This window comes from Pelmatolapia mariae, linkage group LG23 (genome assembly GCF_036321145.2).
Source record: "Pelmatolapia mariae isolate MD_Pm_ZW linkage group LG23, Pm_UMD_F_2, whole genome shotgun sequence".
NCBI classification, from domain to species: domain Eukaryota; kingdom Metazoa; phylum Chordata; class Actinopteri; order Cichliformes; family Cichlidae; genus Pelmatolapia; species Pelmatolapia mariae.
In genome coordinates this window covers 39949359-39966619 of record NC_086246.1, presented here as the reverse complement: position 1 = coordinate 39966619, position 17261 = coordinate 39949359, and the positions used below count along the sequence as shown (strand labels likewise).

General features: G+C 42.1%; 2 protein-coding genes across 7 annotated transcripts; both read left to right on the top strand.

Moving 5' to 3' along the window:
- Positions 1 to 409: 409 nt before the first annotated feature.
- npl (N-acetylneuraminate pyruvate lyase (dihydrodipicolinate synthase)) lies at positions 410 to 6127 on the top strand. 5 transcript variants are annotated; one of them, XM_063466343.1, is made up of 12 exons: positions 410 to 536; positions 750 to 835; positions 1000 to 1073; positions 2665 to 2752; positions 2931 to 2988; positions 3873 to 3948; positions 4056 to 4148; positions 4245 to 4390; positions 4478 to 4524; positions 4611 to 4695; positions 4790 to 4829; positions 4914 to 6127. In XM_063466343.1, exons 2-12 carry the CDS (start codon positions 753 to 755, stop codon positions 5054 to 5056), a joined length of 933 nt encoding a protein of 310 aa, XP_063322413.1. In that variant the 5' UTR covers positions 410 to 536; positions 750 to 752; the 3' UTR covers positions 5057 to 6127. The 5 variants fall into 5 exon arrangements, with proteins under 5 accessions (XP_063322413.1, XP_063322412.1, XP_063322415.1 ...); XM_063466342.1 differs by having other exon boundaries at positions 732 to 835; XM_063466345.1 differs by lacking the exon at positions 1000 to 1073.
- A 5249-nt stretch (positions 6128 to 11376) lies between these two features.
- On the top strand, positions 11377 to 16392 carry sec22bb (SEC22 homolog B, vesicle trafficking protein b). 2 transcript variants are annotated; one of them, XM_063467274.1, is made up of 5 exons: positions 11377 to 11572; positions 13280 to 13389; positions 13529 to 13689; positions 14746 to 14892; positions 15033 to 16392. In XM_063467274.1, the coding sequence occupies exons 1-5, from the start codon at positions 11498 to 11500 to the stop codon at positions 15185 to 15187; spliced, it is 648 nt and encodes a 215-aa protein (XP_063323344.1). In that variant the 5' UTR covers positions 11377 to 11497; the 3' UTR covers positions 15188 to 16392. The 2 variants fall into 2 exon arrangements, with proteins under 2 accessions (XP_063323344.1, XP_063323345.1); XM_063467275.1 differs by lacking the exon at positions 11377 to 11572 and adding an exon at positions 12952 to 12984.
- The last annotated feature ends 869 nt before the right edge of the window (positions 16393 to 17261 follow it).

The window sequence follows — 17261 nt, the reverse complement described above, 5'->3', positions numbered from 1 at the left end:
CTTTCATTATGTTTTCTTTGTTTACTATTAGTAACTTTTGCTTGTATGGCACAGCGTTATTGCTCCCCGCCTGTAAAACTACATATTTCGCTTATGTGACTGTCCCGTGACTGTATGGCCACATGCAAAATCTATTCTAACTTTTTACTACTTTTCTGCACGCGGTGGTAGCGCTACAATTAAGAAATATCCTGATGGAAATTGAATGCACCATAAATGCTGAGTAAATTCAGTCCTATCAATACATTAAAAAAAACAGTCCGATATGTGTGTGCGTGAAGGTGAGGAAGTTATTTAATTTGAAATATATTAATATAAAAGCGGATAAAGTTCATATTTACTTGTTATCCAATTTCCCCCCAACTAACTACATTTCCCATGGATCTTTGCGATGTCACTTGACGTTTAGTTGTTTGATGTTCACATGACGAGCATTTCAGCAAATCCCTGTCCAAGAAAACAAGTTATAACCAGTGATCCACTTCCCTTAAAACTGAAATCTATGCCAGCGGCTCTCAGAAGGAAAGACCGTGCAGGTAAGCTGGAAATCGTCTTTGGAGCTGCTTTTGATGCTCCATAATTTCCTTTTCATAGTATATCAGTTTACAGCCCATCTTCTGTTTACACACCGTGCCCCAGCGCTCTGTGGTGTATTATAAAGTTTGTGATGCTGATGTCAAAGGCTGTGGCTCGCCTGTTTGTTTTGCGGTGTTTCTTTTGTTTCACTCCAGTGTGCCTCTCTGTGCCAGAACATGATGTCTATCATGGCTCCTGCCGCCGACAAAAAGCTCACAGGACTTGTTGCAGCCACATTCACTCCGATCACCAGTCAAGGGTAAGGAGATCTGAAGCTCCTTTCCTCCTGTGTCTGTTCAGTAAAAGTTTGTGAGATGTATGGAAACTGGGGAGGCGCAGGGACGGGCATCTTACACACCTGTTGTCAGGTATTGTTTTTTGCCACATGTGTAGGCCTATATTTTTCACATTCTCCCAAAACAGTGAAATCAACCTATCAGTGATTGGACCTTATATTGACTACTTGAAAGAGAAGCAAGGTGTAAATAACGTGTTTGGTAAGTTAATCGGTGGATTCTTTCTTTTTATATTTGTGTTTTTTCTGTATTCCCACCTGAATCAACTCTAATATTGCATGATTCATCCGCTGATTTGTAGACATACTGTTGTTTTACTGTGGTAGATATGTTGCTCCTTTGTTAATCACATTAACCCTCTTCTCTGGTGTAAAAATAATCTAAAGTATGGTTTTATATGTAATCAGAGTTGGATAAAACCATAGCAAGTTAGCTGAATTGCACAACTCAATAAAATACTATTGACTTCTTATAAAAATCCTATGTAAGTATTTAACTGATGATTCCTTCTGAGTATAATATCCAGCTCTTTAGAAACTTTGCATCATTTTTTACCCGAATTATTGCCTTTATGAAATATTGTATATCACATCTATCATATCCATGCAAGGATGCAACACACTGGTCTCCTGCAGCTGCTGGGACGGCGTATTCAAAATTAATCCCAGCTAATGCATACATTTGGTGTGAAATGTCCACAGATAATCAGAGAAAAGAAAGAGTTACCGCAAAAATCAACTCTGGATTATGAATGCAATGTTTTTGTTGAACATGCAGTGACGTGTGGCTGGAGGCAAAATGGCCCAGAGAAAAGAATGAAACATGCAAAGAAACCCCACTCAGTCTCAACCTTTGAATATCTCTTTGTGTAATCTGATTGGTGGGATTATTCTGCAGTTTTCCTGCTGTGTCCAGTCCACAAAACCCTAAAAACCAGGTACCGTGAGGCAGTTATTGCACCGTTGTTCCTCCAGGAAACCAACCTCCACAGGGTGCATTTTTAATGCTGCTGTTAGCTGTTAATGAAGACCATTGCTTCCTCGTGTAATAATATTCCTGGAAAAAGGGCACATTGGTCTTTACGCTTGTTATTTGCAGTTTAAGCATTCTTCTTCAGTTCAGACACTCATCCTTGAAATTTCTGCTCAAGCTGAAGTAGATTCCCACGTTTCGAGTGCCAGCTATTATCTGCGGCTCTTTTGGTGGCACATACATGGAGAAAAGTTTAGACAATGTCAAGATCCTGCCCTTTCCTCTGCACAGCTCTCCCCGTGAGCCAGGCGTGACTCTGAAATGCTTACCGCTTCATTTTCCACTTCACCAAAAGCCCTTTGAATCACTATAGCTCAGCCTGAGCTTCTCCTGTGTTAACGTCTCATTTCCACACTACTTTCTGTGAGTGCTTAGTCAGCAGAGGATGTTTGTGCTGATCTTTGTACCTCATTGTGTTTTTATGCTCTTCCAGCTCTATTTAATTTCCCCATCATTGTCTGCACCACTGCTTTCTAGACTTGAAATAATTTTGTGCTGTGAATTATCGCACAGTCAGCAGTCTGTGGCGTAAGTTCCACGATGACTGGTCCGCAGTGGCGGTTTCCTTCATTTCTTACAGTTTTTCTATCCTTTGCTGAAGTGGTGGCAAGTGGGCTGTGCTAGACTATTATAGGCTACGCCATCCTTTTATGTCTATTTATTCACATGCTTTTTGATCTTGTTTGGTTTTTAAGACTGAGAATCTTGAGATTTAAGTTTCAGTGATGTGGAACTTGGACAGACGTTTCTTTGCTTGCAGTGAATGGCACCACGGGTGAGAGCATGTCTCTCAGTGTGGAAGAGAGGAAGCTCCTGGCTGAGGAGTGGTGTCGAAAAGCAAAGGGCAAGTGAGTCATTGCAGGCAATTAGATTTTTACTCAATTTTTACTCAAAAAAAACCCCAAAATTACACAAACAAACAAGCACATGCACATTGTAGCTATTCCCTAAAGTCATCATGGGCTTTAAAGTGTTAAGTATACAGTTAAAAAAATAGATATTGAGGAAATGTTCTCCTCTCCACAGGATGGATCAGGTGATTGTTCACGTTGGCTGCCTGAGTCTTAAAGACACCCAAGAACTGGTGAGTTATGTCATGATTCCATTTTCTGTCGAGCTCCTGTGTGAAAATATGTTTAAATTTAGTAACACAGGGTTAAAGTGGAGTTTCCGCCACGCTGGCCTAGTCAGGCAGTATCACAGGCTTAGCCTCGCCTTAACCAGGACAGACTTAACCTGAGGTGTACACAACACGCCCATTAGATAAGTCAGATTTAATATTAGGAGTGTGTTCAGGCACCACATGTGCCTGCAGTAAAAATAAAACACTGTTTCTATATTACTTTATATTAAATGTGTTCAGTTTAAATGGTAAAGCTATTGAAATGTGAGGCAGTCACTGTGTTGCAGGGGGTCGAGTCCAGGAAATGTCTGGTCCCAGTCAGCGAATAATCTGGCACATGACGTCCTGTGTGACAGTCACGTGTCAGTTAAAGAACAGCATGTTGTTTGATGCGGGTTAGAGGTCCGTTCATTGTGTCACAACCCTGCTTAAAAGAGTCTGATAAAGAAGTCAACAAATCAAACGTGTGTTTGTGTGTGTGTGTGTGTGTCTGTCAGCACATCAGCGTGCATGCAAGGCCTGAGTGCACAGTAAGTCTGAGCGAGTGTGTCAAAGAGAAAAAAAACAGCCAGTCAGGGGGAGAGGAGAGAGCAGACTGTGAGGCCTGGTGTAAAGTCTCCAGAGCACATGATGTCACACATCACGTGACCAGTCAGAGATGTTATCAGGCAATGGCGTTTATTGTGGTGATTATAAAACTATTCAGAATATCCAAATGCCATAGTTAATAATTTGCCTTTATTATTAATATCTAATGGGGTTTCTTTTCTTTTTTTTTTCTTTTTTCTTTTTTTTAGATAATTGATAATCCATTCATTTCCTATCTTTCGTTGTCCTTCTTCCAGGCTCACCATGCAGCACAGATTGAGGCCGATGGTATAGCAGTCATTGCTCCGTCCTTCTTCAAGCCCAGCAGTGCAGGTGTGTGATGTTTTTAGACATGCATATTGCAGCATTAATAACATACATGACAACATGTGAGGCTAAACAAAAACCTCTGCATCTCTTTTCTTGTCACCCCGCTTCAGATGTTTTGAGGACCTTTCTCCAGGAAGTGGCTTCAGCTGCTCCAACTCTGCCCTTCTATTATTATCATGTCCCATCAGTCACTGGTGTTAACGGTGAGGCAGTCTGAGATTTGGACATTTCTAACCATTTAAATTTCATATGTCTTTTATAATGTGTTTTTTTTTTTCCTGTTTGTTTTATTTCTTCAGTGAAAGTGAGAGAACTAATAGAAGGTATTGAGAAGGTCATCCCTTCCTTTAGAGGCGTCAAGTTCTCTGGGAGTGACCTGATGGACTTGGGCCAGTGTATCAGTTACAGTCCGCCTCACTGGTCAGTCCTCTATGGCGTGGACGAAGTCAGTCTTTTCTCTTTTTGTAGCCTGTTGTCACTTTAACCTTAGCCGTGGAACTATCCTAAAAAATGTCATTCGTTTTAAAAATAGCAACTTCTAGGAGCTTTGGTAATGGGAGTCCATGGAGCAGTTGGCAGGTGTGTGTGTGTGTGACTTTTCATTTGCACGATGCTCTGTCTTTATTCCTTCTCTATGCTCAGTAGTTTTATTTCTCTGCACGCAGCACATATAATTACGTAGGATGTCACGTCAACAAGCTCATATCAGCGTTCGAGACCGGCGACCTCGTCCAAGCCAGGACGATACAGGTATTGCTGATCTCTCTACCGCTGCTGTGTGTCCTTGATCATTTGTACCACTTTGCTCACATCTGTACATCTTTAATCTGATTTCCACGAGCAGTTCAAGATTCAGGAGCTTCTGAGTTTTGCCATAAAACTTGGTGAGTGATAGCTTTGCACTGACATAGTAATCCTCTAATGGTGTCTTTTTTCTGCATTTTATAATGTGCTGTTGTTGCTGACAGGTTTTGATGTGGGAGTAAACAAACAGTTGATGAACGAGCTGTCGGGCTTGGATCTGGGACCCCCTCGTCTCCCGGTGATGACATGTCCAGCTGCTCGTGCTCTGGCCATCAAACAGAAATACGACAGCATCTTTCCTAAATAACTTGAACATGCTTGAACATCCCTCATTCCAATAATAGATTGCACAGACTCTCTCCAAAGAGTTTCTCCATATTGTTAGGTCTTTACCCAACTGTGTTAAGTGTCCTCGTATTAGTTAACTGTGAACATGGCATTATACAGGACTGTGCAAAAGTCCTGAGCCACCCTTCATTTCTTTATATTTTCCTTCCAAGGAACCAGACTTTCTTGTAATCTTTAAGTTCTCAAGGCTTTCAGAAAGCTGCTTATTCACTCACTTTTGGTCCAGTCCTTGTACCTGAGCATTTTCAGAGGAATGTGAATGATTCAAGCATAAAAAGGTTCCTAACTCAGGGAATGAACCAGCGAAGTGTCAGCAGAGAATAAATGTTAAGTTAGATCTTTAGGCACATAATTTGTTCCCATTTATTCACCCGAATCTACGAAAAATATCAAAGATGATGACAATTAGACATAGAACATTCTTTGCACCAACAAGATGATTCCCAAAGAGCTATTAGCCAAAAAATCCTGGCATATTTTAGCACGATGTGCAGTGTCTCCTTAAAAATCTGAGCAAAGTGGACAGAAGAAGAAGTCTCATCTGCTGCAGATGAACAGTATCTGAAAGTCATGTCCTTAAAAAAACATGAAATACTCCAGCAAAAACCTGACACAGAACCCGAGAGATGATCTGGATCTCCAGCTGATCTCTGCCTTATTAGTCTCAGTGGAAGGGCGACTGTCAGGAAGCCGTGCTTAATGAAGGGAAACAAGGGTATGGCTGACGTATGAAAACTACACAAGAACTGGACTGAAAATCAATGTAAACAGGTCTGATCGAGGGAAGAATCCAAATTTGAAAGTTTAGTTCGTTATTTTGTCAATATGTACACAGGTACACCAGCGAGATGGTGCTCCGTCATGTCTGTGAAGGTTCTCAGTCATCCAGGTCATTGTAGTCTAAGAAGCTTGGAAAGAAAAGTGTCTGGACTTCTTTAAGTTTCCTTGAAGACGTTTCACCTCTCATCCGAGAAGCTTCTTCAGTTCTAATAGTAATTGATTGTGGTGACACTCCTATAGGGCTTAAAATCTGGGACTCACCACCAATTGCTCTTAGAACTAAAGAAGCTTCTCGGATGAGTGATGAAACGTCTTCAAGGAAACTTAAACAAGTCCAGACGCTTTTCTTTCCAAGCTCCTTAGACAACAATGACCTGGATGTCATGGTTTGGGGTGCATTTCTGTCATTGGTGTTGGAGACTTTTGTTAAAACTGATGATTTATGAACACAGAAAAGCACCATCAGAGTTTGATCCACCATGCAGTAACATCTGGACAGCATCTGATTGGCAGCAGCTTCATTTTTCAGCACGACAATGATCCCAAACACTGCCAGCGCAGTGAAAGCATACCTTGGAATACTATCAGTCACTGATTGGCCTCCTCAGCACAGTATTACTGAAGCAGTGTGGGGATAATCCAAAGGCAGAAACATCCAAGAAGCCTGAAGAACTATTCCTGAAGATCCTCACAGAGATGACAGAGAGCTGCTCAGAGTTCAGACTATGCTAAAGGATAAAGGTGCTAAACATACAAACTCAGTTTTTGCCTTATATGCTGTTTTTCCATGTATGTTCGAAACAATCGCTGTACCTGTTTCAAAATTTCATAGCAAAATATAAAGAAACAAGGGGTGGCTCCAAACTTTTGCCATGTACTGTGTAGAATAAAAATTAAATTCAAAATAAAATACTTCAGTCATACACTGTTTAACTACAACATTATGGACTGAATATTGAGTGGGCTAAACCTATGCCAGAAAAACACAATGAGGCATGAACAGGAGCCCTCTGAGCTGTGGTGTTGGATCTTGGTCAGCAGTGGGCTGCAGAGACGAGCCTCGTTGGATTGGAACAGCTCCGACACATCCTCCACATTCTCGATCAGATGCTCCAGGCACCTGGAAAGCTTTTTTTTTATGTATCTTTAGCCATTTTTTTTAGGAGTATATTTGTGTACTAGGACCTACGGTTTACCAGCAGAACATCACATTGTAACACACTAACATAAAAAAATCAGTTATTCCCCTCACGTAGGAGTGTTTTTCATTTTGTAGCTGCTCTGTAACAGTTACCAGCTGTTTCACATTACCAAACCTTTAATGTTCGAGGTGTAAGCAGGTGAAACAGGGCAGAAGTAAAAATCTTTTTTGTTTTTTGACAGCCACATGATGTGTTTGTAGCGAGCGTATGTATTTTTATGGGCATTCTCCACTGACTTCAAAGGTTTGATCTTTTAATGTAATATGGAAAAAATGATGCTGTAGAAAATTCAGCACCATTTTTACATTTGTGAGAATGGAGACCGTCACAAATCAGCAGTATTATCCTGGTCTTACTGTTTGAAACCATGACTGAAGCTGATTTGACTCATGTCAGTGCTCCTATTTAAGACGCATGGAATTACATTTTAATAACAACTGGAAATGATCTCTTTGGAGTAACAAAGTTAAAAAGTGGGCATCATTGCTTCACTTCTCGACTGATTGTGAGGTTCAAAATGGACTTCAATTGAATACAAAATTGAAAATGACAGTTATGACGAGCTGTATCCGTGAGAGACAGGATAATGAAGACGGAAGTTAAGTAATATGACCTGTTGAATGAAAAGGTGATGGACACTATAAAGATCCTAATGATGAAAGGGAGCATTGAACACGAGAAGAATGAGGCCTTGATTATTTTTGTTGATTATTGTTTGCTTTCTGTCTTAAAGGGGAAATGTACTGTAATTATAACAGTCAGGCATTTATTACTAATAAAGGAGTTGATCTCTTTGCTGATTAGCACTGATCATGTTTCTTTTAGTGTTTGTAGAGACTAACTGTGGAAAACTGAGTACACGGTCACTGGGTCCATAGGACCCGAGAGGGTATCGGCCTGGTGCTGCTGATCAAATGCACTGGAATATGATTATCAAGTGTGAGAACTTCTGTGAAGGCAGTTTTCAGGTCTCTGGCATTCAGATGTTTTAATGCCAGGAGCAGACGCTGCAGTAAATTCACCCCCAAAGTCAGACCTTGCAATTCTCAGACCAACTGTCTAGTTTTTATTTTTAATCCAGTACACAAAAAAAAGTTTTTTCTTCGCTTAGTTTAAGTTTAAAGTTTTGTTTCAGATGACTGAAATACATTGCCTGTGAATTCAGCTGCTGAATCAACCACCTTCCATCAGGATATTTTGGAATATTTTGCATTTTTTCATCCTCAGCATGCTTATGCATGTTCATTTGTGTACTTTCAAATCATTAAGAATATCAGGCACAAGTGCGCTGACTGGTTTTTGTGTTTCACAGTCAGCACATTCTGTGCGTGCTAAGAAAAACTAGATCAGACAAGGAGGACTTCATGAGGTCATTGTGACACAGTATTTATGTGTTTATCCAGTATTTGTCTCTCTTAAGCTGTGTTGTGAGAGGTGTGAAGTGACGTAAAGCCCATTCAGCTAAAACACACCGTTACAGACTAAATCAGTGACTACATTTGACTGGAAACATTTTAGACTTTGGCTCCTTATAGATCTCAGCTATCTGAACTGCTTACAGTTTTGTCAAAGTTTCCTCTCTTAACTTACACACCAACCCTCAGATTTGCCTTCTGCTCCTTTAAACTGCTGATGTTAACTAAAGTTTTAAACTGCACTCAAAGCCGATCTTTCAGGAAAATGTTGCTTACATCTTAAATATTAACTGTCAATTTGTATTTGGCCCATATAAAGGGGGGAGGGTTGTGTTAGGAAGGGCATCCATAACATTGTGACCAAATTGAACATGTGGATGATAAAGAATGAGATTGAATTACGAGAGCCTGAGCTGTCCAAAGCAACAGACAGCAAGACCTGCTGTTTGGTTTGGAGACATCAGAGGGACAGCTCAAAGTCAGAGAGGCGAGGCTAAGAGGGAGATGATGACGATGAAGATGCAGCTGCAGGTGGACATGCAGAGTGTTGATGTGACCGGGGAGGATGCTGGGATAGGGTGAGAAGGAGGCAGGTGAGTTGATGTGGCGACCCATACAGGGAGCAGCTGAGAGAAGACTGAATATAATACCGGATTAGTCACAGGAGAACCTGTGGTGCGGGATCAGTAACCTGACTAATTTGAGTCATTTAACCACATCTGGCTAGAGTTTGAGTTTTATGCTGTTTAAAATGGTTTTGAGGCCTTTTGCCATCACTTTCTTTTAAGCATTGTCTTTTCATTGTGGTCTCTGGATTACTTGTCATGACAGGGAACTTATTAGTAAGTGTGTAATGAATACTGGCTGGACTGGTAAACTTGTTTCCTGCTTCAAATGGAAAATTCAGTTCAGCTGATAATAACTGTTGACTCAAAGCATTTTAAACCATAATGTAAAATCGCCTAAGATTTCTGAGAGAGTACCCCAGCCATCAGAGGACCCTCTATGAGCAAGCACTTGGCAGAGGGGGACAGAAAGAGCCCCAGCGGACCCAGGGCGTGGCAGCCATCTGCTGCAGCTGGTTGGGAAGTGAGGGGAAAAGAGATGAGAGACAGAACTGAATGTAAAATAATGGAGAGAGGACAAACATGTTTAAACTGTAATACTAGACACTTGTGGTATTTTATCTGATTCATATCTGACCTTATCAGAGATGTTTTACCTCCATAAAACAAGAGGAGAGATGAAAAACTGTTCTGTGGAAAAAGCTGTGGTCACTCTGTGCTTCTCTGTTATTTCAGGGCCTCACCGACTTCCTGTATACATGCAGCATGACTCCCTCTCATCACAAGTGACAGCACTGAAGTCATGAAACTGGTGAGTGGTGCATGTAAATAAACTCTCGCGGTCACTGCTGCTGGTTTTGAAATATTACTTAAATTCAGTCCTAAAAATACTTTGAACGGATGTACTGCAGATGAAAACAAATTGCTTTGTATCTAATGAATACTGTGTGATGAGTGATGCTGCAATGTGATCATTCTTATCTCTTTAAAGTTTATTTAAAATTATAATAATATCATTTGCAATTAACTCATAATGATAAAAAGTCGCTTTTGCTGTTTCCTATCTAAACCTGCACCTACAGGTCAAGTCCACTGACTCCATGTTGTAAAATACAAGCGGAGCAAATGTGACATCATTCTGTCCAAAAATCATTTGTATTGAGCCAAGGCACATGGAAACTGCTTGGATTTATACTCATTATAAGAGCATTAGTGCTGTATAATACAAATGTTCATTTTTTACAAGAACAGAACTGCCAAGCTGACATCCACCAACAGCTACGATATTTAAAACCAAACCAAACATTACAGCAGCTCTCACTACCATCTTGTAAACCTTCCCTTTCACTCTTGCTGCTCTCCTTCTGTCACAAATCACCCCCGACACTCATCTCCACCCTGCCTGCACTCTCTGCTTCGCCTCTCTTGTACAGTATTTAAACTCATCCGCCTTCATTACCTTGGTTCCTTGCATACCCATTTTCCCACCATCCCTCTCTTTCGCGCACATGTATTCTGTCTTACTTCTCAGTTCTTCTTCCTCTCTCTCAATGGCAAACCTCCACCTCTCCCGGCTCTCCTCCAACTGCTCCTTACTCTCACTACAGATCGCAGTGTCATCTGCAAACATCAGAGTCCACAGAGATTCCTCCTGACCTCATCTGTCAGTCTGTTCATCGCCACTGCATACAAGAAGAAGCTCAAAGCAGATCCCATATATAATCCTACCCCCACCTTAACCCCATCTGTCACTCCTACCATACACCTCACCACTGTTATTCATGAAATGTCATTCTTTATGAGGACTATGATGTTTCCAGGCAACATTGAGATCTGCAGTGAGAGTAGGGGGCAGGTGGAGGTGAGACTGGAGAGGTGGAAGTATGCCCTGGAGAGAAGAGGAATGAACACTGGTTGAAGTAAGACAGAATACACGTGTGTAAATGTGAAGGAGATAGGTGAGGATGCAGGGAGCAGACATAGTGATGGAAGATGAGTTAGAGATGGTTTGGGCATGTGCAGGGGAGGAGGGGTGCCATGTAGGAGGAAACGAGGAAGACCTCAGAGGAGGTTCATGGATGTAGTGACGGAGGAGATGAAAGCAGACCACACGCTGTGGCGGAAGCAGCCAAAAGAAGAAAAACAAGATAAAGCAGCAAATTTTAATTTGAACTTAACAAAATCTAATGTAACGCATATAAGATTGTCGTAATTATATTCTAACAAATACCTGAAATTAATAAGTTTCGTATCAGGGACGGCGACGCGGAACCTTTGTGTCTGTCCGCCTGGTTCCGCGGCGGGATTTAGCTGTGACACAAAGCTATAGCGTTTCCGGCCAGCTCAGCGTCAGTGCTGCGGTGTTGTCAGTTTCCAGCCTGTCAAACGGAGCTTCGAGGAGCCTGCAGTGTGCTGAGCAGCGGAGCTTTTCGCAGAGATGGTGCTGCTGACGATGATCGCTCGGCTGGCTGACGGCCTGCCGCTGGCCGCCTCCATGCAGGAGGACGAGCAGGTGAGGATTATTAGTGAACGCCTGTATCCTGCACTAATGTTATAGTGACACGCTAGCCAACGTTAACCCGCCGCCAGCTGTCACGTCCGCCTTCAGAGCGCTTGTTTTCATCCAGATGTGGTTCGTTTGAGGGCACCAGCACCACCCCCACCATGACTTTCTGGTTTGGCGTGTGAAAGTTAATTGAGCCGTTTGATTTGCTGATAGGTGTCCTGCTGTAGGCCTGTCCAGCTGTACACCTCGTTATTTACCTGCCTCAAGCGACTGAGTCATCAGACTGCTTCTTCCACAGCTTTGTATTTCACGTCATTACAGCATCGCATAAGTTCAGGACTGAGATATGAAACTTTGACCTCACCACACCATATCACTCCATTAGTGCACTTCGATCTCGCATTGGGGGGTTACTTGTGGTTTCTAGAGTATTTAAAATTAGAATGGGAGGCAGGGCCTTCAGCTTTCAGGCCCCTCTCCTGGATTCAAGATAAAGCATATAGTTAGGGCTGGAACAGGTGACCCTGGAGTTACAATAGGTGTAGGCTGCTGGGGGATTCTCATGGTGCACTGGGTGCTTCTTAGTTCACTCACTATGTGTTTATACACCTCTCTGCATTTAATCTTTAGTTATTATTATTAATCTCTGGCTCTCTTCCACAGCGTGTTTCTGTCCTGTCTCCCTCCCTGAGCCCGGTTCAGTGGGAGATTTCTTCCTGTTAAAAGGGAGTTTTTCCTTCCCACTGTCGCCAAGCGCTTGGTCATAGTGGGCCATCTGATTATTGGGGTTTCTCTCTATTATTGTAGGGTCTTACAACATAAGACTGTCACCAGGCTGGTACTGATGTATGGCTGAAAGATCGAACATCCATCCATTCATCTATTTGCCAATATGCTCATCCAGCTCAGGGTGGTGGGGAGGCTGGAAATCGGGTGAGAGCCGGGGTACACCTAAAAGGCTGATATTTCAGTGTATCTCTAGTAAAATAAAGTCAGTAAGAAACAATTAAAGGCCTAGTTACTTATTTTTCTTTAGTAGGAGCATGTAAAGTTGAAGCTCCTTTAGACTGGTATTCTTACTAAAGTCAGCACAGAGATGGCTAAGGTATGTTCAAGAAAACTGGAAAAGGGTGTTCCTATTACACTGTCCAGCACTGACGTGGTTATTTGTCAGTTAGTAAGCGACCGACTCACTTTATACCTATCATTTATTATTACACTGGACTCCAGTCCCCACATTTTATTATTATCCTGTAGATGAAATATGCCTGATGACGTTGGTGGACTTCTTGAAATGTTCAAATGGATGCCATTTGTAACATGAGTTGTTGCTTTTAAAACCTTTATGCTTGTGCTCGCCTTGACTCTAACATCTTTTCCTCCTTCTCTTGTTTGCTTTCATGAAGGGAAGTGAAAAGGTTTGTTGCGTCTCCGCTCTGTGCCTCAGCATCACATGTGTTTCTCAAACAGCCACATTATCTATCTGTAAATTAGTGTCACCGTTTAACGTCCCAACGCCGTCTGAGTCTGTCTGTAAAACCCTCAGATACATAACGTTCTCAAATCTACGTTGCCTTCATTTCTTTTGGTGGTAAAGTAATCACATTTGCTTCTAATTCTGCTGCATACGAGTCAGATTTTGATTAAGTTCTGTGTTCTCTGTGCTCGATATCAGTACTTTTTTAAAACCACTTATGCTTTTCATCTCTTTAGCTGGGCCGGGACCTTCAGCAGTATCAGAGTCAAGCTAAGCAGCTCTTCAGGAAACTCAATGAGCAGAGCCCCACACGCTGCACTTTAGAGGCCGGTTCGATGGCGTTTCAGTAAGTGAGAATCCAAACTGTCTCAAAATAATCGTCTCTTCGTGGTTTCCGAGGAATTAAGCACACACAGATAGATGTTTTCAGTGCATTTCCTCATGCTCCACTCAAAGTACATTTTTATGTTGCTTTTTTTTTTCAGCTATTGTATAGAGAAAGGAGTGTGCTACCTGGTGCTTTGTGAAGCCAGCTTTCCCAAGAAGCTAGCCTTTGCTTACCTTGAAGACCTCCAGGCAGAGTTTCATGAGCAGCACGGAAAGAAGGTCCCCACAGTATCCCGGCCTTACTCCTTCATTGAGTTTGGTAAGAAAAGACATGTATCAGTAGTAGTAGTATAAACCAGGTTACATGTTAAACCTGTGCAGGAAACACTCGATCTGTGCTCTTGTACCTGCTCGTCATAAAGCCACAAACAACATATAAGAAAAATCAGATAAAAACATGTCCAGCTATCTTTGTGAGAGCCATCAGAATGATCAGATTATGTGAAACTTAAATTCTCACCTTCATCTGTACCCCTTCAGAGGCAGGTTTGAGGATTGAGACTTGGTTTTAGGGCTAAACTTAGAACGAGGTTTAGGTTAGGGGGTTTTGGCACTTAGCTGTGATGGTTACATGTAGGTATGCAACGCTGCATACTGAGCAGAGCAGGCAGCAGAAACCTGAAAACCAATCATCCAAGCAGTTTCAGACTAACAGAGAGTTCTCTGATTATTTCTAAGATGCTGACACATGCTTATGTGCTTCTGCTGCTGGTGACTATTAATATTTTATGTGTTCAGTGAAGTTGTGGTGCTAGGGGCTGATTTTTTTTCCTCTCTACAGATGAACTCAGAGTGTAAATCATTGTGAAACCACACAGAAACCTCCAGGCTGAAGACACTGAGGTGCCAGAAACTGCAATTCCTCTAACAGCCGCTTGACGTGTTTGTGGCTCTATAAATGAATCGGTTGCCACAAACTCTCAAGTGTCTAAAATATGAGCAGCAAAAAAGTGTTTACAAACCCAGGCAAAGAATGTTAAATGCGAGGTTTTTAATAAGGGGTCTGTGTGTGAAACATTTCTGGATCATTTAAAGTAAAATGAAAAATACTGATAACAGGAATAGCGAGGTTTATCAGAGGGAAGAAAAGGATCAGCTCTTCTGCGACTAGATCTGTCTAATAGGTCAGCGTCAGCAGTCTCTCTGCTCTCATTCAAAGCTGAGAAATGTGTTTTCTATGAAATTCAATAAAAATCCACTTTAGCCCTGCAGGGAAAATGGATCCTGGCAGTCAGTGTGTTTGTCACAGTAAGAGCAGTGAAGTAGCTGAACACACAGAGCCTGAAAGAACTGTGGGTTGTGTCTCTCTCTTCAGACACCTACATTCAAAAAACCAAGAAGTCGTACATCGACAGCCGAGCGAGGAGGAATCTGGGCAGCATCAACACAGAACTGCAGGACGTACAGAGGATCATGGTGGCGAACATCGAGGAGGTGCTGCAGAGAGGAGAGGCGCTTTCCGGTGAGTGTCTGTCTGTCTGTGGCGTGTTCGGGTCAACGGAGCCGTGATGGGAGTTTTCTCTGTGTGTTTGTGCCTGTCTTACCCTCCTCCTTCCCAACCCCCCTTTACTCTTTTCTCCCTCTGCTTTCTCCTCCTCACAGCACTCGACTCCAAGGCCAGCAACTTGTCCAGCCTGTCGAAAAAGTACAGAAGCGACGCCAAGTATCTGAATACCCGCTCCACCTATGCCAAGCTGGCAGCTGGAGGTGTCTTTTTCATCATGCTCATTGTCTACGTACGCTTCTGGTGGCTCTAAGAGAGGAAAGAGAAAAAGAAGGAGGAGGAGGAGGTGCCGAAGTGGGAAAATGGGCTGCACAGAGTCTGCAGACACTAAGAAAAGCTGTCACCTTCGACTAAAAACACAGGATTCCTGCTCTTAATAAGACTTTACAAACATGCCACCGCCCATTTTGTCCTCGCCTGTCCATGGATGTGTGCTCTTAATATAAATGATGTCATAGTACATAGTTTTATTAATAACAATTACACAACAATGCTCTCGTAGTAGCCGGGGATTTCAGATGATGTGCGAATGTGGGAGTGTCTGCGTGTGTGTGTGTGCAAAAAAAAAAAAGTTTTGTGAGTTTTCAAAGCTGTGTTGTACTGTAACAGGAGCGGCTGATTATCCACCTAATTTCATTTTTTCCTGCACTTCCTTTAATAAAATAATCATGGCAGTGATGGACAGCATACTGGATCCATTAGAGTCTAAGAGATTTCAAAGACATGGCATTAATATGTTTTAGGATGTTAAATCGCCCCGGCAACGTAATAGGAAAAGATATCCAAGTCAGCTGTTTTTGTTTTGTTTTTTTTACATACTGTGTGGAAGCCTGCAGACGCTGTTTGACCTGATTTAATTAGCCAAAACGTGTGGGATGATGGTGAGCCAATCACTGACTGTACAATAATTATTGAGTAAAATACAAACTGTGCTCGGTGGATCACTGAGGGTTAATATTTAAAAGCTTATTAATGTTTGCATGGTTAAATAAGGAGTAGGTCCATTGATGAGGAAGTCTTCATGTCATGTAAAAGAGGCCTTGATTATATTCAGCTTTAGCCTTTAGAACTGCCTTTTTTTTTAAAAGAGTGGCTTTAAAATTGTAATATTTCCAATAAATGAAAGCTCCATGTGTGCGCGTCTTGATTGTGAATATTATATGGTATATATTAATCTCTGTCTCAAATAATGAGTAACTTCAGGTGATGAGGAATATTACATTTTATCCCAATAATTGTTGTACAGTCTGGTAACCCTCAGCCGCGTGACGGCGCTTCCACCATGACTGCAAGTAGGCGTTCACAGAGACGTTTTAAGTTCAGCGGGCTCCTTTTGTTTTGTAAAATTTGTAGACTTCATTTAAAGCCGAGAGTCGCCGCTGTTCGCTCTCAGCTGGAAAGGAACCCGCCTCTTTTCCTGTTCTGTCTTCTCTCTATGAATAAAGTCTTTTACACTCAGGCGCTCGGTCTGTCAGAACACTGAGCTGAGCTCGTCATCACCATCATAGTAAAGCAGCATGCATGGAGTCAACAGTGGGGTGAGATTTGATCATGTGGTTGGTGTACTCGTGACTGCCACTTTATAAGGCACACCTGTCTGATCAGCCAATCACATGGCAGCAACTCTGAATTTAGGCATGTAGATGTGTTCAAGATGACCTGCTGAAGTTCAAAATGAGCATCAGAATGGGAAAGAAAGTGACTTTGAAGGTCAGATATTGGACATTGCTGTATATGAAGCATGTGACAAACTTTCTCTTTCTTTATCAATCGGAGAACCTTAGATTTCCACACCTACAAAAGTTTTTAGCTGTTTGCAACCACCAGCAAAGACTGGCGATACCACCCACGGCCAGCAGGTGGAGCGCTGTGCTCGCTGATGCAGTTCCGAGTTCCTCAGTCCTGAAATAAACTTCAGCGGCTGGTGTCCTCCTGTTAGTCGAGCTCTAAATCATGGGTTACTGTCAAAACTGAGGGGAAAATACAGGTTACGCCTTTGGGGTGGAAAAAAAAAGAAAGAAAAAAAACTCGACAGCTATTCATGCAGGGACCTGAAAATGCAACAATGTATAGCAGCGTAAGCAGAGCATTAGTCAGAATCTTGAGCTTGAGGTAAAACAGGAAATGTCAGAGAGAGAAAAAAGAGAAGCAGCAGAGTAGCGTGCCAAACACAAACCACAGGGCACAGGCTAACCTTTTCACCTCTCAAGGGAAGTGGGTATTTGTGAGTTTGGCCTCAGTTGCCATTAACTTATCTTTGTTAGCAATCATGTTCCACTAAAACTGCTTGAAGATGCTTGTTTTGTATCTCTTCCCTTTTTCTTTAT

What these genes read in the sequence shown, in the direction of transcription:
- sec22bb (XM_063467274.1), top strand. Translation starts at nt 11,498, where the DNA reads ATGGTGCTGCTGACGATGATCGCTCGGCTGGCTGACGGCCTGCCGCTG. An exon ending in GCCGGTTCGATGGCGTTTCA is followed by an intron (nt 13,390 to 13,528) that starts GTAAGTGAGAAT and finishes TTTTTTTTTCAG; the next exon opens with CTATTGTATAGAGAAAGGAG. An exon ending in TTACTCCTTCATTGAGTTTG is followed by an intron (nt 13,690 to 14,745) that starts GTAAGAAAAGAC and finishes CTCTCTCTTCAG; the next exon opens with ACACCTACATTCAAAAAACC.
- npl (XM_063466343.1), top strand. Translation starts at nt 753, where the DNA reads ATGATGTCTATCATGGCTCCTGCCGCCGACAAAAAGCTCACAGGACTT. An exon ending in ACTCCGATCACCAGTCAAGG is followed by an intron (nt 836 to 999) that starts GTAAGGAGATCT and finishes CTCCCAAAACAG; the next exon opens with TGAAATCAACCTATCAGTGA. An exon ending in CTTCAAGCCCAGCAGTGCAG is followed by an intron (nt 3,949 to 4,055) that starts GTGTGTGATGTT and finishes ACCCCGCTTCAG; the next exon opens with ATGTTTTGAGGACCTTTCTC.